This window comes from Phascolarctos cinereus, unplaced genomic scaffold (assembly GCF_003287225.1).
Source record: "Phascolarctos cinereus isolate Bilbo 61053 unplaced genomic scaffold, phaCin_HiC Scaffold_3;HRSCAF=262, whole genome shotgun sequence".
Classification (NCBI taxonomy): Eukaryota; Metazoa; Chordata; class Mammalia; order Diprotodontia; family Phascolarctidae; genus Phascolarctos; species Phascolarctos cinereus.
Window position 1 is genome coordinate 34502087 of NW_027555736.1, and position 27178 is coordinate 34529264.

The 27178-nt window shown below is 42.8% G+C and overlaps 1 protein-coding gene across 1 annotated transcript in view; it reads left to right on the top strand.

Moving 5' to 3' along the window:
• The window catches only part of SCAPER (S-phase cyclin A associated protein in the ER), a 415034-nt gene that overhangs the window by 323314 nt on the left and 64542 nt on the right, over window positions 1–27178 (top strand). Inside the window, 2 exon segments of the mRNA XM_020976028.2 lie at window positions 5808–6040; window positions 20262–20417. Of these exon segments, the coding sequence (XP_020831687.2) occupies window positions 5808–6040; window positions 20262–20417 (389 nt within the window).

A 27178-nucleotide genomic window follows, 5' to 3' on the forward strand; every position in this document is an offset into this window, starting at 1 on the left:
TCTTTGGCTCATTGCCTCCACCTGGAGTCACTCCTGGAAATTAGTCTCCAACCCTTAGACCCTTAAATATACTGGTAAATGTTTAATGACCAGCTTGGTGGGGGGCGGGGAGGGGGGGATGTACAGTTTAGTCTGCATTATTAACATTTTCCCTGTCACTTTCTTCAGTCTAGACAATCAACAAAACACCAGATCAAGCCCTGAGTTGTAGCCTGATTTCTAAGTGTAAATGCTCACATTGAAATTTTAACACTCAGCTCTCTCACAAACTGACATGTGCTGGTTCTAGCACATCCACCCTCTCCTGTAACTGGTGACTTTGTAGCCAAGACCTCCATTTCAGGAGGGTCCCCAGCCACACTTAGTTCACTCCTGGCTTATGTTAGACCCCTGCCCCATGTAGGTGCCATTCTTCTCCCCTTCCTCCCTCCCCCTCCATTTTCTAGCTCCCTTTATGTGTTTTCTTCTCCCATTAGAACGTAAACTTCAGATGGCTGAGTCATGTGACCAATAAGAAGGGTAACTAGGCATTTTCTCTGATCCTCTTGACTTCTGAGACCTCTCTACAATAGGAGTTTTACACTAGATATAAGGCAGTTTCAGTCATCTCTACCATCTAGGGCATTAAGAACCCAAACAAGGTAAAAACCCAGTGAACAGCAAAGAAGTCTGATGTCTAGGCCCTGACATATCCTCACTCAGTACCCTCTCCGCTACCACCCACCACTCTTCATGCTCCCAGGACCCAGCGTTGCCCAAGGCAACCTCCATTTGCTCCTCCATTTGCAACAGAATTTGAACGCCTTGTCCCAAGCCCCTACATAGTCTACATCCGTCCTGTACGCTTTGGTTTTTACTCTTCTGGGCATATTTATGTTCAAGCATAGAGTCTTTTAGTCTTCATGGTGTAGCAGACCAGGTAGGATCAACATGTGCTTCTGGTCATTGAACTGAAGTTGATTCTTAGTCATCCACATTGATAAAGGGAAGGCAAAGCACAGTCACTAATAAATGTTGTCAGACAAGTCACCACAGAGTCTCCCCACAGGTAACCGACATCAGTGGTCCTCCAAGAACCCAGTTAATTCACTAATAGAGAAATTCAGGGCATGCTTTCTGGTGATGAGTGATGGCTTCAGGATATGGTGGAATGCTAAGATTTCACTTGGTCAAGAATTATCTGTACTTACAAAGCATAAAATGTTAGAGGTAAAAGAAATCTTGATACTAGAAATTGGGGCCCAGAGATGTAAAAGGTCTTTGCTTATTTTAGCAAACATTATTAATCAACTACTGTGTGTGAAGCTCTGGGGTAGAAATGGGAGATGAGAAGATTCTAGATGACTCAGAGCTTATGTTCCAGCAGGGAATAAGGCAAACAAAAGTATAATACACAATATTATGAGATTAGAAGTTGTAAAACAAATTGCTACAGGAGATGCAAGGAGGGAAGTTATTACCAAATGGAAAAGACAGAAGAAGAAAAAGGCCAAATACAAACATTTGAGGCTGAGGAGACAAGAGGAACAGAGTCAGGATGGGAACCAAAGTGTGATGTCTCTGAAGCTGAAGGAGGAGAGTGTTCATTAAGTAGTAGGAATGGTCATTAGTGTCAGAATCTTCAGAAAGGTCATTTGAGAGTGATTATAATAGAAAACTGGGGAGAAAGTCATTTGTAGCAGAGTGGTAATAAGGAAACAGACCCATCAATTGTAGATAGCTTTTACCAGCAGTGAAGCTTTGAAGGGGACAATCAAGATGAAGTGAAAGCTGAATGCGCTAAGAAACATCGAGGGAAAGTTCTTCTATGTGTGGAGAGACCTGAGAGTGTAGGAAGTTGGGAGAGTCCAGGGAGAGAGAGGTGTGCCGAAAGGAAGAGCACTGTGACGAGCTGCTGGCAGAGGCCAGAGGCAGTGGCCTCCAGGACATCATCATCATCATCATCATCATTATCCTTGGAGACAAATTAGCCCGGTTGCTTCTTGTTGTGTCCTCTCTCGCTGGATGTGTTGTTTCATTTTCCTTCGTATCCTGTGTCTCTTTCATTCTTTGCTGTGTTTTTATGATCCTCTCTATTGAATTATCTGCTTGTGATGTCAATTTTTATTCAGGCTTTTTAGTCTTCTGTTTTTGTTTTGTTTTCCCTCCTTCTTTGATCCCTCTGTGGCACAGACCACCCCTCCCCTCTGGCTCGATTGCTGGACAGCTTTGGCTTCTTGTGTTCAGGGTCATGGGAGTTGGCCAGGTCTTTTCTCTGTGGCCTCTTGGGACGAGGAGAGCCCTGGATCGATAGGCTCCTTTGTTTCAGGTCCAGTCTTCCTTTTCCTCTGATCATTTGCACATCTTCCGTGTTGTCTCCATCTTTCATCACGCCCAACTCTCCTCCTAAATGTTTTATCTTGCAGTCACTGTCCTTTTCCTTCGTGTGACTGGAAAGAGTTAACATCCGCTGCCCCTTCTGGGCTCCAGTGGCTTCAGACTGAACATTCCAGAGCCCTACAGCTGACCCTTTAGTTGGCTTATCAAGTCATTACGCTGAGCATGCAGAGTGTTTGGGAATAGGGACATTGATTGGGAGCCTAGGTATTAACAAGTTCTGCCTTAAGGGAGGGGTTCTGTCTTCTTCTCTGTGAATTTAACTGTAATTACGCCATAGTTGATACGTGGTTCCTTTCTTTTGAGATTTGGAAATGGGAGCAGTTAACAGAAAACCGCTCCTTCAGTCATCTTTTTGACCATATGATCCAGCTGTAGAAATTAGCCCTAATGAAGAATAGCGGTCAGAGGATGATAACGAAAAAGTTTGAGGAGCTGGGGAGGGCTGCTGAGGGAGCTCACATGTTACCCTTTTGGGTCATCTGTTGTTAAGTGTGGGTACAGGGAGATGAAGAGAGGAGCAGCTTTTGGAACATATGCTGTTAGAAGTTAGATAGGCAATCCATGTGGATAGAATAAAAGGATTGTCAAGAAGCGATGTGTCCACGTGTGCAACGTTAATTTGTAGTGACGTGTCCAAAGTTGACATGAGAGGCTTTCTGGGATTCAAACCTAGGTAGATTTCAAGAGGCTCAGCCCAGTATTCTCTCCCCTACCTGGTGTTGCCTCTGAAGCTCCTCTGGTATCTAATTCGTCATCATTCACAAGGTGAAATTTTCTGAAAGGGCTTCTCTCATTTTATCTTGGGGCATTTGGATTAGTTTTCTAGAACTACTAGATATAGCCTCCAAGTCCCTCGCCCCACAGTAATTGTGTGCTTTGAAGAGCCTGCCCTCTCTCCAAGAAGCCTGGCTCTAGGACTTCCCATTTCTGATCTGCTTAAATCATTTGTTGAGACTCAGGAGCACAGCCATGTTTTCTGCAATAACTGTAGCAACTGTTGGTTAAACCGGAACCATTCTTCTTGTCATCAGCTGAGGCAGTATCAGCTACATCTGCATAAACAGTGTCCATTGGTATTAGCTCCTTGGCTCCTTCTGCCGCAGCTCTGGCCAAACATAAAGTTTTAGTCAAAACCCAAAGCAGGGAACCGGCTCCCACCATCTGTTCCTGTTGTCATGACCACCCCTTGCTTACTGTTTGTTTCTTTGGGTTACTTCCTCCCTTCATGGCATGCCCTCCTCTCCATCCTGCACATTCCCAAGGTGGGCCGCCTCTGGTAGTTTGTCTGTGCTTCTCTTACCAGTGTTTTCCTTCTATTTAAGCAATAATAAAAGTCTTACCTCTCTCCTATTAGCTGGGAATTAACAAACCCAATTCACTTCCCTTGATAAGTCCGAAGGTTCTGTCCCTTGATTATCCTAAAGAAATTAGCGCTTTCAATTTGTCCTCAATTCTAGAAAATTGAAAAGATTTTCTAACAGAGTCAGTGTCCTTAAAGCTGATCAAGACTGTGATCAAGGAGGCTATACTGGTGGTAGAAACAGGGGATCTTTGGGTTAGAGTGGGAAGCAGAGATCATCTGGACCAACTCCCTCATCTTGCAGATGAGGAAACTGAGGCCCAGAGAAAGCATGTGGCTCATGGAAGGTCACACAGCTACTTTTCCAAGCCGGCGTTTGAACGCTGGTCTTCCAGTTCCAAATCCAGTATTCTTTCCACTGTACCACCATGTCCTGGTGAATTCAGAACTTGTCAAGGCAGTTTAAAACAAAAACAACATCCCTGCCTCCTTTAATGCCCAAGCAGTTTCATGATGGCCTCAAGACTCTCACCATCATTACCTTACTTAAGAGCATGTACAAGATTGGCCCCAAGGTGACACCCAGGGGGTGAATGGGGTCAGGAATAGAAAGTAGGCGATATTTACTTGAGGTTAAAGAGGTATGTTTGCAGATCAGTGGCTCTGACGGTAGCCCTGCTCCAGAATTGTAAAGGCCAAGTATGCAACGGAACCATTAAAACCCAGTAGAGAGCACCACTCCCTGAGAGAGCTGAGTACCGAACAAGTTTATCTACAAATTAAAGGACACCCATCTGCAGGAGTGGGTGGACCTTCCCCAATGGTCACTCCTTCCTCAGAGGCCTAGAGGGTCTCCATGACTTACAGAACTGCCTGAGAAGGGCCACCTAAGAGCAGAAACCTGGAATCTGTGCTTGGAGATCAGTGCTCACCTAGGAAACCCCTCTGTACTGTATTGCTCTTTCACCATTAGCACTCCACTTGTCACCCTGTTCCCTGTCAATGACACCCCACTACAACATACCCCTCATCCTCGCCAGGGATGGCCTCCCTCACCCCAGCCAGCACCCTGCAGGTTACCCTTTCTCTAATTGAGGGTGCTCTCCTCTTCCCTCTCTCCAGCAGCTGGCCCTCAGAGAACAGCTGCTAGGGTTACAGGCTAGAAGACCACCAGCCAGCCCTGCCCTTCACACAAAGGGTCTATTCTGGGATCTAGACAGGAATGAAGGCTCACACAAGGCTGTGTCTCGTCTCTACTCACAGTTGGGTCTTAGGAGCTGTCCCTGTTCTCCGTGTTCCTCCTCCAGCAGGTGGGTCCTGAGCCTGTCACTCCAGCACCTCCCCTTGGGCTTCGGAGGGACTTACACACTCCTTCTCCATTGGTCTTTCCATTCCCTCGGAGGCTGCTCTGGGAAGGGAGCAGGGTTGGCTGCTCCCAAGTGCCCATCTTGGGGGAAACCAGCCCACTGTGGCTTCCTCACTGCACACAGATAACTTTCAAACAAAATGAAAAGTGACTAAGAGAAATCCCAAGGACTTTCTGAGGCATATGGAGAGAAAAGTCATGACTCATTGAGGATCTCAGGAAAGACTTCCTGGAGGAGGTGGCATTTGAATTGGTCTTTAAAATTGGTAGGAATCTAACAATTAAACAGGAGTGAGGAGGACTTACCAAGCACAGAGGGATAGAAGGATAAAGTCACCAAACTTGATCCCAAAATCTCTGGGGCAGCCAGATATACCGTTTACATAAATTGTCTTTTTCTGCTTTTAGTCAGTAATCTAGAGGAGAGTCAAGGGAAACTCAAAACTCTTAAAATTTAGGGTTGAGATTCACTTGTTTGTCTAGGAGGGTGTTAAAGTCACTAATCATATTTGTTTTGGTTTTGCATAGTACATGTGAATTTCAAAATTCATTCTAATAGAGGAGTATGTTGTGCTAACATAATTCAGAACCATGAATTAGCCCAAATAGTTTTCTGATTTCATTATTATTGTATATTAAGAGCTGTTTTTGTGCATTTTAGATTTCAGTCTATGAAATTTCCTAAAGATTTATTAAATTGTCAGAATAATTTCAGTTCCTTTAAAAATTTTTTATTAAAAGGTATTAATCGTATTTCTTTAGGTTTATGTTCCAGATGAGAATAATGCTGTTTTGGGGAGAAATGCCAATAAACACGTGTTTGAAGGTTTGACAACTGGACTTCTCAGAGTTAGTGCTGTGGTTTTTGGCTGCTTGATCTCCAGTATGCCAGATGGAAACAGCCGCCTTACTGCAACCAAAATGTCAGCTCAGGAAATGAAAAACAAGCCCTCCCCAGTTGATGCTTTTAACAGCCGGGTTCAGGATCTCATCAGGTAAGCTGTGAGACTTCTTTCTATGAGCGCCATTTCTGAAAAATCTAGAACAAACAGAATATAAAATTCCAAAGACTATATCATCAGAAATGTTGCTCATCCATTTGCCCACATTCCTGCTTGGGAACTGCTGAGTAAAAATATAACTTCAGTTTCCTCATCTGTAAAATGGGGATAATAACAGCACTGTTGTTGTGAGGATCAAGGGAGATACAAATTGTAAAGCATTTAGTATGGTTCCTGGCCCATTGTGAGTACCATAGAAATGTTCACTGTTATTATCCTTAATAACAATAATAATAAATGCTGCTTTGAACAGAAGCAGATGTTGATCTGAGAGACAGTGTGGTGTAATGAATAGAAAACTGACATCTGAGTTAGGAAGCTCTGGGTTCAAGGCCTGCCTCAGACACATGCTGGCTCTGTGACCCTGGGCAAGTCACTTCACACTTCAGTGATTCAGACCACTCTAAGACAGTCATTTACAGGACAGTCACTGATCTGTGTCCTTAGAGACAGTTTCCTCACTGGGAAACTTTTTACACCAATAAAATCACAGGCTCAGACCATGTTACAATTTAAAATATCTTAGCTCTCTGTTTTCACGTAAGTTTTATAGTGTCCTTTACCCATCCCAAGAAATGCTTGTCTTTCCAAGTCAAACTGCTGACACAGCCAGTCTTTTTCAGCAGATGACATTTGGCTCTGGGTTGTGGCTGGACGTCACAGGATCCTCCTTAGGTCACCTGTTAGGAGCAACCTTGAGCTCTCTCTGACATTAGTCTTTCATAGGGAAATGTGTCCCTGTCCCCCTTCTCTTGTGAGCACTGACCACAGAATACATTTAATTTTCCAGCGAGGTGATAATCAATTATCTTCCCTATCCTCCTTCTACTATTTTGCCTTTCTGTATCGACCTCTGACCCTTGGCATGCATCAAGCGTGTTTTCTTTTATGAGCCCAGCGTCAGGTGGACTCGGGCCCTCTCCCCTACATTTGTGGTCATAGCGTTCGTTTCCCCTGATTTTGCGGGGCTTTCTTAGGCCTGCTTGTTTCATTCAGTAGATTCCTTTCTGCCAGTGACCTTTTTCACTTAAGTTATTCATACTGACCTCTTTCCCTTGTTATGGTGCCTATAACCTTTAGATCTCAAACCATCTATCTTACTGTACTGCCATTTACCTCTTTGTGACCTTTCCCCCCATGGTCTTTCCCTCAGGAGCTTCGTCTCGTTAAATTTATTCCCCACATCTCTACCCAACTGGCTGCATGTGCAGGGAGAGTGTTACACATTGTAATTCAGTTGAACATTTACTGAGGGTGTGCTGGGCCCCGTGGTAGACACTTTGGAAGATGCAGAGGTGAAAAAGTCAAAGTCTCTGACCTCAAGGTGCTTATAGTCTACTAGAGGGACTGAGACAGTTCCTCAAAAAAATGTCATAAGGCAGAACTTGTTCAGTACAACTAACCACTATCAAAGTACAAAAGAGAGAATCATTAATTCCAAACTGAGCACGAGGGCGCCCTCTACATGGAGGACATGGCATTGGAGCTGAGCCAAGCCTTGAAGATTTGTGAAATTTCAGCCGAATAAGATGGTGGCATCCCTGGGAGAAAGAAGACTAGAGCAAAGTCCAAAGGTAGGAATGTGTGAGGCATGTCCAGGGAATGGTATGCAGTCCGGTTTGGCCAAAGGATAGTGTTTCTGTAAAGAGCAGCAGGAGATAAGAAGGGAAAGGCATCGAGGTGTAGTGGGGAGACCAATGGACTTGGAATTAGAAAGACCTAGGTTGGAGTCCTGTCTCTGATGCATCAGAGTACTCACGAGTAAAATGAGAACAATGTACTCGTTTGAACTATCTAACTCATAGGGCTGTCAGAAAGTGCTTTGTAAAGTCCTCTATCAGTTATTAAAGGTAGATTAAGGCTAGATTGTAAGAGGGCCTTGGTAAATTTGTTTAAACAGCCATTTTACATTTTGTAAATTGAGTAAGCAACCATTGTGCATTTTGAACAAAGCTCTCAACCTTTCACTTGGTTCCATTCCATTAAAAAGGCCTTTGGGGCTTCATGGAATAAGACTGGCCATTTGATGCTAAAAGCAGTAAGTCTTTATTTGGCATGTTTAAGGGAGAGCTATTTGACTTAACTGAAGATGTCTGCCCAAGGCCAGGAGAACAAAGGGAGAAGGCAGGGGAGATGAGGAAGAGACTCTGAGATGGTAATTGACATCCCCAAAACAGAACAGGGAAGATCTGAGAAGAAGACAGCCAGGAATGGTGCAAGAGCCCCAGATGAAGTAGGCTTCCCAGAGAGCCCATAAGCATCTCAAACTCAGCGTGGCCAAAACAGAATTCATTCTCGTACCAAGAATCCTCCCCTCTTCTGCACCGCCTTATTTCTTTCCAGGTTACTATCATCCTCCTGGTCATACAGGCTCACAGCAAGAGAAAGATGTACAGAGAACTTCCCACCCCCCAAAAAAATTCTCCCAAACAGGTCTAGAAAATGTACCAAACCAAATCCTGGAAGGGAAATCCAAGAAAAATATCCAAGTGGGTCATTTTTCGAGCCTGGGTCAACATAAGGAGACAAACAGAGAAGTCTGTTGACCCTGGGGACTGAGCACTCCAGTGCAGGAAGAGGCTTCCTGAAAGGGATCCAAGAAAACCCAGATCAAGCTCAGAGCGACCTGAAGGTACAGGGTGCGGAGCAGATGCCAACTGGCAGCTCCTCTATCACTACAGAATGAGGAGGGGGCCTGCAGGCTCAAGCCCTAGAGAAGGACACGTCTAGCAGCAAGAAGCAGGGGCAGATGTGCGGCTCAGACCCCAGGAGCAGAGCAGGGGCTTGGTTCTCACTCCAAGCCCAGTCTGAAGTCTGCAATGGAGTCACCAGGGCGGGAAGCCTGCAGGCTTCCAGGCTTGCCAGATGGCTGCTAGCACCTGAATCCAGCACCAGACCCAAAACCACACCACTCCCTTCCTCAGTAAACTCCAGTGGCTCCCTATTGTCTCTGGTTTGGCATTCGAAGCCCTTCATGATGTGGCCCTCTCCTACCTTTCCAGGCTTCTTCTACTTACTCTTTAGTTAGTGACCCTGGCCCCCTGGTTGTTCCATGAACAAGACACTCCTCTCAGCTCCGGCTCCAGGCATTTTTTCTGGCTATCCTCCACGTCTGGAATGCTCTCCCTTCTCTACTTGGCCAGCTGACGTCCCTGGCTTCCTTTAAGTACTAACTAAAATCCCATCTTTTGCTGGAAGCCTTCCCAACCTCTAATGCCTTCTCTCTGAATTATTTCATGTTTATCCTGTGTATAGCTTGCTTTGTTTATATTTATCTGAATGTTGTCTCTCCCATGAGATTGTAAGCTCCTTGAAGGCAAGGGACTGTCTTTTGTCTCTTTTTGTACTCCCAGCATCTTGCACAGTGCCTCAAACATAGTAGGAATTAATAAATGTTAATTGATTAATTGATTGATTGAAAAGGGAAATAGTTAACTTAAAAAAATTTGCTGCAAATTTCTCTGATAAAAATCTCATATCCAAGATACATAAGGAATTTATTCACACACACACACACACACACACACACACACACACACACACGCACACGGTATGAATAAGAGCCATTCTTATGTAGATAAATTATCAGAGGATATGAATAGGTAATTCTCAAGAGAAAAAAATCTAAGCTATGGCCAGCTACTTGACAAAGTATTCCAAATCACTAATAATTAAAGGAATGCAAATTAAAACAATACTGAGATTTCACCTTATGCCCATGAGATTGGAAGAGATGATAACTAAAAAGTGGCTTCAGGAAGATGGGCCCACAATGTACCATGGATGGAACCAGAGATTAGTCTGGCCTGTCTGGAAAGCAATTTGAAACTGTGTCTGAAACATCACTGACCTGCGTACCTTTTGGTCCAGCCATACCACTGTTAGGTCGATACTTCAAACAGATAAAAGAGAGAGGAAAAAGACCAGGTTTTGTTGTCACAGAGAAGTGGAACTAAGGAGGCCTCCATTCATTGGGGAATGGTCTACAAATGTCATGGGACAATAGCAAAGAGAAGACTCAGTGACTGATGCAGAGTAAACAGAACCAGAAGAAAGATTTATTCAGTAACAGCAGCATTGCAAAGAAAAAAATAGCCAAAAGACAAGAGATTTCCCCAGTGACGAGCAACACCTCCTGAGAACCAAAGGTGAAGTGTTTCCCTGCCTTCTACCAGAAACGTGATAGTCTTAAGGTGCAGAAATGACATGTGTGTTTTCAGACATGGGCAACATATAGATTAGTTTCACCTCAATGCATATTTACAAGCTTCAGCCCTCCTTTTTTTTTTTTCGCAGGGCTAGCAAAATACAAATAAATTTAATTTTTAAAAAAATCTTAAAATACTACAAAGAGGTGAATTACTGATTTGAAGTTTTTAATATTCAAATACTTATATATGTAATCTGTTATGTTATTTTAAAATGAATTCATAATAAATTACTTTTTTTTTTAAACTTATTCAGTCCTTCAAGCTGCCTCCCATTCCAGGAAGTCTTTCCTCGTCGTCTAAGTTCCAAGGTTTTCCTTGAATCCCTCCTAGCACTCCCTATGCACTATTAGTTGTTATAGTTATTGGTATCTGCATCTTATTGCCCTTCTTAGACTGGAAGCTTGTGGAGGCCAAGCACCTAGATTTATTTATCCTTGTATTTCTCAGATCCTACCAAAAGTCTTCTCCATATAATAGGCCCTCGTTAACAAGAACAAGTAAGTGGTGTGGAATTATGGCAAGTGCAGGGCTAGCCAAGGGAGGCTGACAAGGACCAGAATAATAAAAAATTAACTACTACCACCAGTAGGCTTATCAACCAAATAGTCATTAATTTTTGATACATGTTTTTCTTCAGATTCATTAAAGCAAATGACAAAATAATATTTAAGCTGAATCTCATTTTTTCTTATAGAAATATAGCTATCCCATCAGTTATACTTGGATAAAGGGAGAACACTATTGTTATCATGAATGCTAGCATCCTATTCATTAAATCTGAGTATATCCCTAGCTGAGAGAGATTTTTTTTTTTAAGATTCATAGACTGTTAGATTTGGAAAGAACAAAACCATGGTGCGTTGGAAAGGAGAGCTGGTTTGGGAATCACGGACCTGAGTTCAAATCTAGGCTCTGCCGCTTGCTGTCTTGGTCACTTCTGGTGTCCCTTAACCTCCCAGTCTTTGAAATGAGAGAATTAATGTCCATGTCCCTAGAGTTCCCCAGAGTAAAAAGGTGACTTGGCCCTAGCTGCACAGAAAGTTAGTGGCCGAGGCAAAGAGAAGCTGTCAGACTCCTGCCCCTGAGGAGGAGAAAGTGACCTACACTGGCAAAGGAGGTTTATTATGTTTCTCAGATGCTGTTGGTACATGAATTTGAGATTTTAGAAGGTTAAAATTCAGGATATATGGTCTCCAGAAGGAGTGAAGGAGTAAGGCTGAAGCATCGTTAGAGCCAGTCTCCCAACACACTGAGCTAAGGAAGCACCAAGAAAGATCAGGTCAAATCAAGCCGAAAGCATGCCACCAGGTCTGCTGGTGATCGGGGAATAAGGAGCACCAATAGGGCATGTCCTTGAAATCAGGCACAGCAGCCTGTGTGTCAATGTGGGGGTGACCTACCAAAAGTCAGCCTTTGAAAATGTCACCGGGGGGTGGATCCAAGATGGCAGTGAAAGCAGTGACTTGCTTGAGCTCTCCCCCAAACCCCTCCAAATACTCATAAAAAAATGGCTCTAAACAAATTCTAAAGCAGCAGAACCCACAAAAAGACAGAGTAAAACAAATTTCCAGCCCAAGACAGCCTGGATGGTTGATCGGAAAGTCATATTGCGCCAAGTGGGGAGAGGAGCGCAGTTCAGTGTGGGCACTCAGGCCGCAGTGAACCTAAAGCAGGCCTCAGAGGGCTGAATCAGGGGCAGCTGTGACGTCTTCCAGACTCCTCAATCCAGGAACGCCAAAGACAACTTAGAAGGTCAGTGGGAAAAGTCTGTTTTTGCTGTGAGAGAAGAGGTAGGTCTGGAATGCAGAGCACGGGCGCTGGACGGTGGCTGCGTCCTGAGCTTCCAGCCCACAGACTGAGGGGGAATCAAGTGGCTGATCAGAAGGGGACTGCAGGGATTTCTTTGCTGGTGCTGAGGCAGGAATCTCTTGCTTTGCCCATGCTTGGATCTGGGTCACAATTCTGGCTGGCAGTCCTAGGGTGAGGAGGAGCACTGGCACGGTGGAGCTTGTAGTGGCGGTGGAGAGAAAACCCTCCTCACGGTTCCAAGAGAGAAAAGAGTGCTTGTGGCTGGTCACTCAAAGACCAGAGCTCAGGCCAGGAAAAGAATAAACACCTCGACCCTTATCATACCACCTTGGAAGAACTGAAAATTTTACAGGTCTCTAGAAGTATCTCTGAAAACAGCTATACAAACCCCCGAAGCTTGGGACAGTACATTCTCCACATTGGAAGCAGACTTTTACCTTAACAAAGAGTTTAAAACTCAAGTAGTTGGCTGGGATCATGAGCAAACCTCACAAAAAGAGTCAGACTATATTATCTTACTTTGGTGACAAAGAAGATCAAAACATACAACCCGAAGAAGACAACAGAGTCAAAGCTCCTACATCCAAAGCCTCCAAGAAAAATATGAATCCATTCCAGGCCCTGGAAGAGCTCAAAAGGGATTTTGAGAAGCAAGTAAGAGAAGTAGAGGGAAAACTGGGAAGAGAAATGAAAGTGATGCAAGAAAATCATGAAAAACAAGTCAACAGCTTGCTAAAGGAGACCCAAAAAAATACTGAAGAAAATAACACCTTAAAAAACAGCCTAACCCAAATGGCAAAAGAGGTCCCAAAAGCCAATGAGGAGAAGAATGCCCTAAGAAGCAAAATTGGCCAAATGGAAAAGGAAGTCCAAAAGCTTACTGAAGAAAATACTTCATTAAAAATTAGAATAGAACAATTGGAAGCTAGTGACTTTATGAGAAATCAAGACACAGTAGAACAAATCCAAACAAATGAAAAATTAGAAAACAATGTGAAATATCTCATTGGAAAAACAACTGACCTGGAAAATCAACCCAGGAGAGAGAATTTAAAAATTATTGGACTATCTGAAAGCATGATCAAAAAAAGAGTCTAGACATCATCTTTCAAGACATTATCAAGGAAAACTGCCCTGATATTTTAGAACCAGAGGGCAAAATAGAAATTGAAAGAATCCACCACCAATCTCCCCCTGAAAGAGATCCCCAAAGGAAAACTCCTAGGAATATTGTAGCCAAATTCCAGAGTTCCTAAGTCAAGGAGAAAATATTACAAGCTGCCAGAAAGAAACAATTCAAGTATGGTGGAAACACAATCAGGATAACACAAGATTTAGCAGCTTCTACATTAAGGGACCAGAGGGCATGGAATATAATATTCCAGAGGGCAAAGGGGATAGGATTACAACCAAGAATCACCTACCCAGCAAAATTGAGTACAGTCCTTCAGGGGAAAAAATGGCCATTCAGTGAAATAAAGGACTTTCAAGCATTCTTGATGAAAAGACCAGAGCTGAATAGAAAATTTGACTTTCAAATACGAGACTCAAGTGGAACATGAAGAGGTAAACAGGAAAGAGAAATCATAAGAGACTTATTAAGGCTGAACTGTTTACATTCCTGCATGGAAAGATGATATTTATAATTCATGAGACCTTTGTCTGTGTTAGGGTAGTGGGAGGGGGAAAATTATATGTATGCATAGATAGATAGATAGATAGATAGATAGATAGATAGATAGATAGATAGATAGATAGAGGGCACAGGGTGAGTTGAAGATGAAGGGGTGATAATCTGGAGAATAAAATTAAGGGGTGAGAGAGGATTATACTAGGAGAAGGAGAAAGGGAGAGGCAGAATGGTGTACCTTATCTTGCACAAAACAGACAAGAAAAAGTTTTTACAGTGGAGGGGAAACAGGGGAAGGTGAGAGGAAATGAGGGAATCTTATTCTCATAGGATTTGGCTTAAGGAGGGAATAACATACACATTCAATTGGGTATGGAAATCTGTCTTACCCTACAGGAAGATAGGGGAGGAAGGGAACAAGAGAGCAGGGCGATGATAAAGAGAAGGACGTATTGGGAAAGGGGTAATCAGAAGGAAGTACTTCTGAGGAGGGACAGGGTCAAAAGAAAGAATAGAATAAAATGGGGGGGCAGGATAGGATTAAGGGAAATAGAGTTAGTCACATGTCTACTGTGGAAGTGTTTTGCATAACTGCACATGTATGGCCTGTATTGACTTGCTTGCCTTTTCAATGAGGGTGGGTGGGGTGGGAGGAAGGGAGAAAATTTGGAACCCAAAGTTGTAAAAACACGTTTAAAAAAATGTGTTTCCACATGCAACTAGGAAATAAGAAATACAGGAAATGAGGTACTGAAATCTATCCTGCCCTACAGGAGAATGGAAGGGGAAGGGGATAAGGAAAGGGGGGGGGGTGAGATAGAAGGGAGGGCAGACTAGGGGAAGAGGTATTCAGAATGCATGCCATCTTTGGGGGGGGAGGGGCAAGATGGGGTGAAAATATGGAATTCAAAATCTTGTGGAAGTGAATGTTGAAAACTAAAAAAGATAAAAAGAAAATGTCACCAGAAACATTTGTGCCATTCGAGTTGCCGTGTTCCACAGTGTCTGCTCCTCCTCATCTCCTCATTAGGAAATCCTTGTTGTCCCTTTAATCCCTGAGGCCTCTGAATTGTAGTCAGCCACCAATGAGAGCCGAATGCCTCTGAGCTTGCTGTGTAGAAGGAGTGTGCTGCCAGCAACCCCACATTTAGACCTTCTTTAAGATCAAAGCTAGGGAGCCTTGCACAGATCACTCGTACCTAAGCTTTGAAAAGTCTTCAGATCATTGGCTGTAGATGGTAACCGTTGAGCCACCTAGGTACAAACAGTTGGTTTTATTTAGATTTAGTGAGGTGATTTGATTCCTGTGCACCTAAAATAACACAGATGCACTCATCAACAGGTTATTTAAATATAAAAATGCGAGAAGAGAGGTGATGAAATTATGTCGATAGAATGCTGTAGAAGAATCAAAATATTTGAAATTCACTCCAAGACCTTACAAGCTTACATAAGGACTTCTCCAGCTTTCTTCGCTTCCCTGTTGGTTTACTTATCGTGTCTAAGGAAAGGGAGTCTTGCCTCCTTCCCCTCCATTATTAGGCATGCAGCCTATTTAGCACCTAGCGATAGCCAGCTGGGTAGTTAGCTTTTCATGTTTATATACATCATACCCCCTTGCCTAGCAAACCTGTAAACTTTGAGGGCAAAGATCACACCTTTTACTTCTTTGTATGTCCTGTAACCCCAATATAAAATTAAGCCTTAATAAATAGTTTTGATGAATAAAACAAATATACATCCAGGAAGAGGGAAACAAAAAACACAACCAGATGATCCTTCTCTTAAGGATCAGTGTCAGTATCTTCACATGGTAATGTCTTGTCTTTGTAAACAGCAGGGAAAATTAGATTGGGAAGGGAGGGAGGAGAGATCTAAAAAAAAAAAAAAAAGGCTGCCAAGACAATCAGGATGCATTTTTAATTGAGATTTTAAAAGAAATGATTTTAAGTGGTAGCAGTCTCTGGCAACATAGTGGAACAGTGTGATGAACAGGAGATTTGAGGGCTGAGTCCTGCTGCCTTCCTAACTTCCTCTTTGATTTTGGTTAGTCATTTCCCCTCGCTGAGCTTCCATTTTCTTCTCTGTAAAAATGAAAGGATTAAATTAGGAAATTGGAGTTCTTTCCATTTCTAAAATAATGTCAGTTCTCTGGGACACTAACAAAAGGATGCTGCTTTGAACCAGACTGGCCAGTGTCGGTTAGCACTGAACAGCTACGTTCTGGTTCTTCTCAAACAGAGCAGTGCTCGGAATGTAGTGCATGATTCTTTCAGAAGATGGCAAAGGAGGAAGCCAGCTCTGAAAAAAGGGAGACCCCAAAGTCTCTGCCTCATGCTGTGTTAGTTGTCTCCCTTAGTGACTATTATACTCTGATAATAATAATGACTCAAGCTTCTAGAGAGCTTCCGAAGTTTGTAAAGCACTTTTTCCACAACCCTGTGCGGTGGAAAGTGCAAACGTTATTGTGCCCATTTTACAGATGAGATGGAATCACTGCCAGTAAAGTCAGAGCACCGGGATTCAAACTTAGTTCTCAGGAGTCTAAATGACTCACTTTCCCACTGTGTCACCCTGCCTTCCACTCTGGAAGGCGCTGGCACCAAAAGCTTAAAGTATGCGCTCTGCCTTCTTGACACGATGCTGGACCTGTGCTCCGGAAGCAGGTTCAAGCACCTGTGAATCCCTGCTAGTCCAGCACTGGGTTATGAGTTTCAGAAATACCGGGGTGCTTCTTTTGCAGGTGGATGAAGGTTTGTTTATGTTAAGCAGATTTTCTCTTTCTTCCTTTTTCCTCCTTTTCTTCTCAATCCATGGCCTTGAGCCATTTCATGGTTTAAACAGTGAAAGTAACAGAAAAATTAAACTGATTCATCATATGTATCTGTGGTGGCTGTCCAAGGAGAATGCGGCTTCTGTGATACACTTCGAAAAAGTCAGTAACTATTTTCCAATCATTTCTTCCCTCTAGGAGGGGCTCCATGAAATGGTCCTCAGCATCTAACAGCCGCCACATTTGCCTGTGTCATTATTCTGTAAGCCCAAGCCATGCCCTTGACCTCGTCTCCATTTCCATGTTCCCAAACTCTGAAATTCCTTCATTTAATCCTGACCTTTTACTGTCCCCTCTCTTCCTAAGTCTTACAGTCTCAGTCCTCGATTTCAGCCTTACTATGACCTCCAGCTCTACCACCCCCAAGCTCTTTTCTGCAGTCCCCTCCCTTCTGTGTCTCCATCCATCCTCTGGTGAATCAAGTCAACCCTACACTCTCCTATCCCTTGCCTTGCTTGTCATGACATCAGTACACCCACCATACTACTGTTCACTTGCTGCTGAGCAGAGGTGGAGAAAACCAGTCTGACTGGGTCCATTGCAGATTTATGTTGCATCGTCTTCGCTGGGCCCCCAGTATAGTGAGGCAAACCTCTTAGGTCTCCCTAACGGACTTGCTGTCCCATTTACCACAGTGGCTGTTCCAGACTTGATCCCATTCTATCTTCTCCAGACATTTGCCACAAATTTCATCCTTACTCTCACTAATCTTCAACCTCTCCTATCTATTGGTTCCTTCTCTGCTGTTTACAAACATACCCATGTCTCCTCTTCCTTAAAAAAAACCCTCACCTCATCACACTTTCCTTCCATGTCTCTCTTCCCCTTTTCAGCTAAACTCATTCACATTCAGCCAGTCTCTTCAGTAGCCTTGCTAGTGAAAAGACTTAAGAATGCTAATCAGTGCATTAACCCACCACACATTCTACCAGCCTCCTGGCAGAGAAGGGATGGATTCAAATTGCAGAAAAAGACATTTATTGTCAGGCACAGCTACCGTAGGAATTTGGGGTTTGTTTGTTTGTTTTTAACAACAAAAAAAAATGTTTACTTAAAATAGCAAAGAAAGTGTACCACACTGGCTCAGATCAATGTCAGAGCACCCCCTCATCTCCATCTGAGGGATGTGTTTGATGAGAGGAGATCAGAGAGGGACTGCCAGGGACCTCAATAAGTCACTGAGTTCAGCCCCCTTATTTTACAGATTAATGGCTAGTATTTCTCATTTAATCTTCATGACAACCCTGGGAGGTAGGTGCAGTTATTTATCCCCCACTTAATAAGTGAGGAAACTGAAGTCAAAAGAGGTCTGGTGACCCAGCCAGTGTCACACAGCCTGCAGGTTTCGAGCCAGGTCCTCTTGATTATGAGTCCAGCACTCTATATACCACTTCCAAGGCTGGCGTTCTTATTCCATATACCAAGCTGCTACTTACATGAGTAGTAGGATATTCATCAAGTCAGTTGTTGTTAAATCATGTCTGACTCTTTATGACCCCATTTGGGGTTTCTGCTGTAGTGGTTTGCCATTTCCTTCTCCGGCTCATTTTTCAAATAAGGAAACTGAGGCAAATAGAGTTAAGTGATTTGCCCAGGGTCACCCAACTAGTAAGTGTCTGAGGCCAGATTTGAACTCATGAAGATTAGTCTTCCTAATTCCAAAGCCTGGTGCTGTATCTGCTGTGCCACCAGGCTGCCCCATCAAGTCTGAGAGGCACTGAATTTTTGCCAGTCGGCCTTTTTATGCCTTAGGTAACAGGGAAGCCACGTCAAGGGCTTGGGCCCTAAGAAACTTATTTTATTTTACTATGCATATTTGTTATAAAGGTTTTGGGGGGGGAAGAAGTGGGGGAGGGACAAGAAATAGGGTTGCTCCTCCTCCCCTCCAAAAGAGAAAAAAAACAGTCATTAAAACATGTACATAAAAGAACAGAAGGGAGCCCAAAGGGGGAACATAGATGAGCAGGGCAGCTGTGAATGTAACATTGAATTTATTGTCCATTTTAAAACAAAATATGAGGGAGTCCCGGGAGATCCTGAAGATATGGTGGCCTATTAGGACCTAGAGGAATCCAGATCCTGCCAATAAAGCTCTAAAAATGCATCCGATTTTAAAAGAAGACAAAGAAAATCTGCTTCAAACTCCTCCACCCAGTTGAGTACTGCATGAAAACACTACCAGAATTCTGGCCCCATTCACCAAAAATGACAGGGAAGACTGGACAAGAGCATGGGTGAAGTTAGACACAGATACGAGGGGAGCTAGAAACCCTAGGATTTAGACCTCTAGGAGAACCTAAAGAGCATCTCAGCCCAAACAGCCTCAGAAAGGGTTAGAGGAGTTACCAGTATATGTGGGTCAGTCCTATGACTCCAAGCCAGAGCTCCTCACTCTGCAGCCTGCTGACTGGTGCAGGACATGGAAAGGCATAGGATTCCCTAAATCCCCTCATGTTGTCATGAACTGTGCTGGGCAGTGGAAATACAAAGAGGAAACACACCACGGCTCATGCCCTCTGAGAGCTTCCATTCGCTGTAATTCAGCACCACTTTTATTCTCCAAGCACACCTCCGGCACAGTGCCTCACACATCACTGGCACTTAATAAACATGCATGGAGTTCAGTTGAATTGCCGTTCCTAAAGGGTCTGAAGTCTCCTTGGCAGGCAGCTCTCCGAGGGAGGGTTCTGAGCCGAGAAGCATCAGGACCAAATCCCTGTGTCCGGGAGATAAGTGTGGAGAGCCAGGAAGACAGGCTCGAAGGCCGTGGCAGTGGTCAGGCAGTCGCGAGGACCTTTGTTCAGATGGTGGTTCTTAGAAATAAGGAATAAGATCAAAAGCTCTCGTGGGTGCAAAACGAGGTGTCCGTCCTGCCTCCCCCCCCCATCCCCAGAGACACGAAGCTCTTTAAGCCGATCTCCAGTTGTCCTACAGATTAAAAATTCAAGTGCAGTAGCTGTGAATCAGTACTGGAGTTCCTCAGAGCAGAGGAGGATTTCTCTGTTAAGTCTTCTGTCTGATCTTAGAGCATCATTTTCCATTCTTACTGCTTTCTTTAATCTAATAAAAGAACTGTTCATGTCAGCTCAGGCTTTTAAACGGCCCCAGAGAACCGCCTGGTGGCATGAGAAGATGAAAGTGACTTCTTCAGTGGCAGTCGTAGGCATGATGATTAGCAGTGTTCATACTAGAAAAAACAATTACATTCTTGCCGTGCTTATCATCTTAATAGTCATGAAATTAAAAAATGAGAAACTGGAATCAGCATTAGGAGATTATGTCTCAGTAATAGTTTCATCTGCTGAATTACTGCTGTCCTCTGAAAATTGACTTCTTACTTTTTTTTTAACATATGTATGTGTATATATATAAATGAAGATTATAACGTATTCTTTCAGCTGATCCAGTGTTTCTGTCCAGCACGTTACTGAGAAGTGGTTTCAGGACAGCCGAAGGAACAACCCATTTTTTTAACAGAAACTCCTGGGACTTCAGAAGGGCTAGACTTAAGGAAATTGTAATTCGATATGTTTTACTTAAACCTCTCCTATGTTTGTGTATTTGTGAATGTGAAACCTGCCTTTGGTTTAGATTGACCCTGATGATGCAGACATGGCTGGGAAACATGCCTGGGATCACTTGGTAACGTACAATTTTCTCCTGCCCTTCCAGCTACGTAGTCAACATAGGGCTGATCGACAAGCTTTGTGGCTGCTTCCTGTCCATACAAGGCCCGGTCGATGAGAATCCAAAAGTCGCCTCGTTTCTGCAGAATGCCACGGCTGTCTTACATGGGATGTGCAAGCTGTGTTTCGCTGTCAACAGCAGGTAAGTGCCCTTAGTGATGCCCCAGGACTCTTGACTTGGCGTGCAGGTCTTTGGGGACCCGGGTATTACTATATATAAAATACATCATAAGTTACACATGCACACACACACAAATGCACAATTTCACTTAGCTCATTTGTTGAAATTCTTTGCGTTGTATTTTGTTAGCACTTTTTTCGTCTTTTGTTTAGCTGTCATTTTGAGCTGTCAAAAATTGTGAAATGTGCAGTCCTGCCACCAGCGCTGGCTCCTTGTGTGTGTACTAATTCCTTACACTCCCTTCTTCTGTGATGGGGGTATTTCCTAGGAATGTTCTTATCACAGCTACCCATCTCATCCTCTTTCATACTTAACCTTTCCCTGTCCCTGCTTGGCATTCCAGTCTAAGACTCATCTCATTTTTGTTGTTTAGTCTGGCCACATGTCCTGCCCCTAGCTGGTTTTTCTCGTTGGTGCAGTTGAATGCTGATGAACTAGAACTAAAAGCTGACCCTGTCCTGGGCTCTACAAATTTCAGGTACCAGGTCACACCATGGTGCCTGGCATTTTCTAAAATAGTTATTTCCTATTAAAATATGAATGCTAAGGTTCAAGTTTTGATATAAAAATGAGTGGATTGTGATTTTTTTGTGAACATATAAGGCACTTGGTTGTCCTCTGCCCTTTCCAAGAGAAGTTGTTGCTTTTGATGATGGCTGTGAGTTATTTGGCCCTTTTAGGTTTGCAGAGTCTGCGTGTCCACTCATTTGGCCCTTTCAAAAGTCCTGTGAAGGCTCTATTATTATTCCCATTTTACAGAGAGAGTAAAGGACTTCCTGGTGTCATAGATCCAGCAAGTGTCAGACTAGGCTTCGTCCTGGGCTGGTTTCTCCTTTGCCATCATCACAGGCTGATCTAAAGGCACCAGTTATTTAGACTATGATTTTAAGTAGGTAGGCCTTAGCCTTCACCAGTGTCCTTCTTGCCCACTAATGGGCGGACTGTCTTTTTTTGCTTGTTTGTTTGGTTTTTTGTTTATGAGTATTCTGTTCAGGAGCCAGAGTTAGTTTTCTTTTTCATCTGTGTAGGAGGGAGGAAGGGAGGAAGGCAGCACTGTAGATAAAGACAGTCCCTGCCCTTAAGGAGTTTGCTTTCTGCTGGGAGAAGACAGCACACCAAGAGGACTTGAAGGGGGTTATGGGAAAGGTCCCTGCTGGAGGGGCATTTTTGAAATCTGGATGAGAGAGGAACACAGGCACTAGGAAAAATTCCCCCTTGCAAAAAGGAGGCGGACCCTGCAGAGGGATGCTCCAGGGCCTGGAGGCCCCAAGCACTGAGGGGAGGAGCTCCGAAATGAAGTGGGAAGTCAGCAACGGGGCTGAGAGGGGGAATGTATGTAACCAAATGTGCATACAACAGTGCTTTCAGAAAACTCACTCCATCAGGCAGCCCTTGGCATTTAAGGAAAGGCGGAGAATGAGCCCATGAGAAGATGTGCTCCAACTGGCCCTGCGTGGAGAATCCTCAACCCCAGAATGTTGGAGCAGCCAATTTAATTTAAGCCTCTAGTTCCATAGATTTCCCAGGGTCACTTAGTTCATATTCTCTTTGTGAAATATGAAAAATACATCTGTAAAATGTGGGCAGTGATCTCTCTGGCCCTTAACCTCACAGGGCGGTGGTGGTTTGTGGGAGCAAGTCAGATGATCTGTATAAACCCCTTTACAGACTTTAAACACCAAGGTAAATAAAGGTCAGCGATTGTTCCATGTCCAAAGGGAATGTCACATTCTGCTATGATTAAATTATGTTTTGGATAGAGTGAATTCTTAGTTCCTTCGGAGTTTATGCACTTCTGATGAACTTAAAGGGATTTAGATCAGGGAAATTTGTGTCTAGAATAGATCCTACTTCCCAATGTCTGAACATACTAAAAGTCTTAGCCAGTGCCCTTCTGACATCCAGGAGCAAATGTCAAAACCTATGCTGTGGCATAGCATCTGAGCCCTGGGCCCATGCCAGGGTCTTTGTGGTTTGGGGAAACTACATAGCACCCTAGAACAGCTAAATTATAAAACACAGAGATAATAACTGCATGAACAGGCAGTAGCGCAATTAGGCTTCCCCGATATTAAGTAAAAACATCAAAGTTACACTCGTTTATCTTAATATATGGTTGTTACCCAGTCCTGGGATCTTACATTTCATTTCATGCCACCACAGGTAAGAAGTGGTTGACATCATACTCTAATAGGCTGTCAGCTCCTTGGGAGCAAGGACCACGTCTTCGACATCTTTTGTAGCTCTCACAGCTGCCAGGAGAGAGCATCCAGTGTTATACCTCACAATGCCTGGCATTTTAAAGCTCTTTCCTCACAGCAGCACGTAAGCATGATTATCCCGTTTTGCAAATGACTAAAAAATTAATTGACTTGGTGAACAAATGGACGTCACTGAGCATCAGTCAGCATCCAGGCACTGGCCTTGGGAGAGACTCCAGCCTTGTAAATGGAAAACAGCTTCTGCTTCTCTTCAGGTCCAGGGGGCAACCGAGCTTTGCCACGCCACCCTTCACGCTGAGCTTGGGGGAGCAGTAGAACTTTAAATAATGAATGACTTCCTCCTCTTGGGGATTCCTAGGCCACTTTTTCTAGGGTTTTCTAAGCAAATTGTCACATCATCTGCCTCCTCCTCACCTCTGTATACTGTCTCCATAGCTTTGTCTTATCACTAGAACCAGCGTTTGTATGGTTGTATCCATAAATGATGGAGACTGTAGAAATGCTTGCTCCACCCTAGATCTTTTTGGGAAAGCTTCCAAGGCTTCACTGTTACAAATAAGGTTAGCTCTTGGTTTCTCTGCATCTATTTATATAATCATTTGATTTTTATTATTAACATAATTATGCTATTATTTTCCTATGATCCATGCTTTCATTTGTAGTATAAATCAAACTTGATCATCATGAAAATTTGGCACTATATTGCTGTAGATTCTTTAGTAATATTTTATTTAACTTTTTATATTAATATACATTAGTAATTTGAATATTCAAGTGTATACATCAGTGTTATTGGTCCAAAATATTTTTGTGTTTTGTCCCTCCTTGACTTAGGGATCATGTTTATTTCTTAGATATAGTTTGATGAGGTGCCTTCTTCCTGATTTTGAGAATCTTACTTGCAACGTTGGGATTACTTATTCTTTAAATGTTTTATAAAATTCATTTGTAAACCTTTCTGTACCCAATGAGGCTTTCTTTTTCCTTTTTGATTTCACATTTGTTGTATTCGGTTTTTCCTTCTGAAATTGGGAATTGCCCACTGTTATATTTTATCTTGGTAATGTGATAGACTTCCCCTTTTTAAAAATCAAATTATTTAATAGTTTATAAATTTTATTAGTCTTTTTTAAAAAAAAGCTTTGTTTGATTTGTCAACTCATTAGTCTTTATTTATAATGTTATATCTCTTTCCAATCTTTAGTTGATCAGAATTTTAAACATCTGTTATCAGAAGATAATAAATTAAAGTAGGAGAAATGGTCCAGGTGATTTCCTAATTTAATTTACCAAGAAAACTCCAACTTGACAGCAGTATAAGCTGCTTATCTGAGAGAGTAGATGAGAGCCTTCAGTGTAAAGTCATACCACCCACTGTTATGAACTCCTAATAGAGTCTCCATTTCCTTTCTTTTCTTCCTGTCTAATCTTTAAATTTCCAAGCACGAGTTTCCCTTTTGCATCCAAAGGCTGAATAGTGTATGCCCTATATAGATAGATCTGTTTCTAGTTTCTTCTTGGAAATGATTATTTCATTGGTGTATGCTGCTTTGACTATTTGAACACTTTGTTACATAAAATAATTAAAAATAGTGTTTGCCAAAGAAGGTTGGCAGTTTTATTTTCTGCTGTATTATAGTAATTAAGATAATGCCTATTTTGGCAATAAAATAAATCAGGCAGGAGTAAAATTTGCTTCAGTACTCCATGTCCTACAAGTACTTCCAGTGGCTGCCAGAAAAAGAACAAAAAACTTTTCAGCGAGAGACCTGCCTAAGAATTACCAAATATCACTGCAGGCTTGGTGAATGGGAGGGTAATTAAGTGGGATAATTGACAGCACACGACATTTGAAAATACTCTGCATTGTGGTGGCTCTGGCTTTTATAGTGTTAATTTTAAAAGTCCTGCCACCTGGACAAGGCTTTTATCGTTGTCCCTTTTATCTCCTAATTTTTGCTTAGCTTTTCTAAAAGACCTTTTGGATAGACCAATTAGTATGCTTAATCTCCGCCCACACACAGTGAAAAAAGTATTTTGCTTTTTAATAAATTTCTTGAGAATTTTTTTTTGCATTGTTTTTTTTTTCAAAACAAAAGGTTTACATTCCTTTAAGTAAAGCCAAAATTCACTTCCTCTAACAAAAGGATAGGTTTTTATATTAGGCTTTTTTTATATCTAAAATTTGATATAGGCACCATTCTTAGACAAATGATAATACTTCAGCATATGCATACATGTTACACATATATGTATAAATTCTCTTCCAACAAAGTAATTTTTATTGGGTAGAGGCCCTCAAAAAAAAAAAAAGTATGTCAATAGTGAAAACAAGAGAAAAGCCAAAATTATATCTTGCTTCTTTCCAAGGTCTGTAGGATGTAATAATATATAATCATAACTTCTAGTTAAACATAGACTTTCCTAGCCTGTTAGTGGGCATACATTTGTACTGGAACCAATATGAAGAGATGTCTATATTGCCGTGTGAATGCTTTACCAGTATCATGACAAGTAAATCTTGAGAGTACAAACCTTGCAGTGATTCGGTCCATTATTCGCTGATGACCTACTATGTACAGGACCTTGTGCTGAAGCTTTCTGGGGGAGGATAGAAAGGACCTCAAAAGGAACACAGTCTAGTTCATACTAATGGCAAAAAATAATACCAATTCAGACCAGTTGATAAGAATAATAACACTGACTCCCATTGGCAGGGGCCATCCTCGAGTTAGGAAGACTTGAGTTCGAGTCTTGTCTCCAGTACACACTGGCTTTTGGATGCTCGGACCACATTCCTTATCATGCTCCTAGTCAGACAAGGCCTTCTGTGATAAATGGACAAGCATGATCTGTAACTAGCATAGGCTTTTAAAGTAATTTGATGATACTTGAAAATTGTTGATATTCTTAAATATTTTCAGTTTTTCTCCCTGGAAACTTGTTCATGCCATTTTCCCATGGGGCCATTCAGAGGCCACCTCCACAGGGCCAGCCCAGCATGGAGGCCCATCTTCACCTGAGGCCCCAACCCCACAGCATTCACACCTTGTCTTCCTAGAAAGAGCCATGTGCTTCACCCTCCCCTCTTCACATCTAAACATTTCCCCAACCTGACCTTTTTTAAAGAAAAGGTTTGCCAAACAGAGGTAACTTTATTGCAGCCTTCATTGTCCTAATTGTCACAAGTTCTAAATTAGTAGAGTCTAACTTAGTGAGGTTTTGCTTTATACTTAGGTACAGTTAAAAAAGCTTTCCGGCTATTTTTGGTGAGTTTCACTTGTAGACAGCCCGTAGCTCTGCTCTCTCCTTTTCTGGTTCCACTTCCTAACCACTTGGAGGTGTCTGCAAGTGCCTCACTTCCTTTCCTTTCATGCTTAACTCTGTAGTCTGGCTTCCAGCCTCCTCATTTAGCTGAGACTGCTCTCTACAAAGTTACTAACAACCCCTCAATCGCCAGTCCTCGTTCTTCTTGACCTCTCTACACCCTTGGCCATTGCCTGTTACTCCCTCCTTGAGACTCTCTTCTGTTTGGGTTTTTGGAACACCATTTGTTCCTGATTGTCTTCCTACTTCTCTGACTGCTTCCTTTCAGTCTCCTTTGCTGGATCTTCATCCAGGTCACACCTACTACCTGGGGGTTTCCTTCCTTCCTTCTTCCTTCTCTTCCTCCCTCCCTCCTTCCCTCTTCTTCTTCTGTCCACATAGGGTATCTCCAGTGCCTGGCACATAGTAGATATCTGCAGGTGCTCTGCCCAAAAGAATGTACATTTTGATCACTGAAACCTTGCAAGATATCTTGGGGTTTACCTGCTAGATTTCTTTCTTCATCACCAAGCCTTAAATCTAAATCACTCTGGCTGTTATTGATTGGCAAACAATAGACCCCAGCCCAAGCTTCACTTGGTCATTCTTTGGGCTGTGATGCCTCAGAGTGAATGTAAATAGCAGTTGTTTCTGTTTTGGCCAGAAGCCCAGAGGATCCTTCCCCTCCCAGATTTTTTTTTAACATATATAAATTTATTTCTTTTTAGTTGTCAGCATTCACTTCCACAAGTTTTTGAGTTCCAGATTTTCACCCCATCTCCCCCCTCCCCCCACCCCACTATGGCATGCATTCTGAATATCCCTTCCCCTAGTCTGTCCTCTCTTCTGTCTCTTCCCCCACTTCTCTTATCCCCTTCCCCTTCTATTTTCCTGTAGGGCAGGGTAGACTTCTGTACCCCATTTCCTATATTTCTTATTTCCCAGTAGCATGTGAAAACATTTTTTTAAACACATGTTTTTAAAACTTTAGGTTTCAAATTTTCTCTCTTCCTCCCTCCCCACCACCCTCATTGAAAAGGCAAGCAACTCAATATAGGTGTACATGTGCAGTTATGCAAAACACTCCATAGTAGACATGTTGTGAAAAACGAACTCTACTTCCCTTAATCCTGTCCCGCCCTCCCATTTATTCTATTCTTTCTTTTAACTCTGTCCCTCCTCAGAAATATTTAC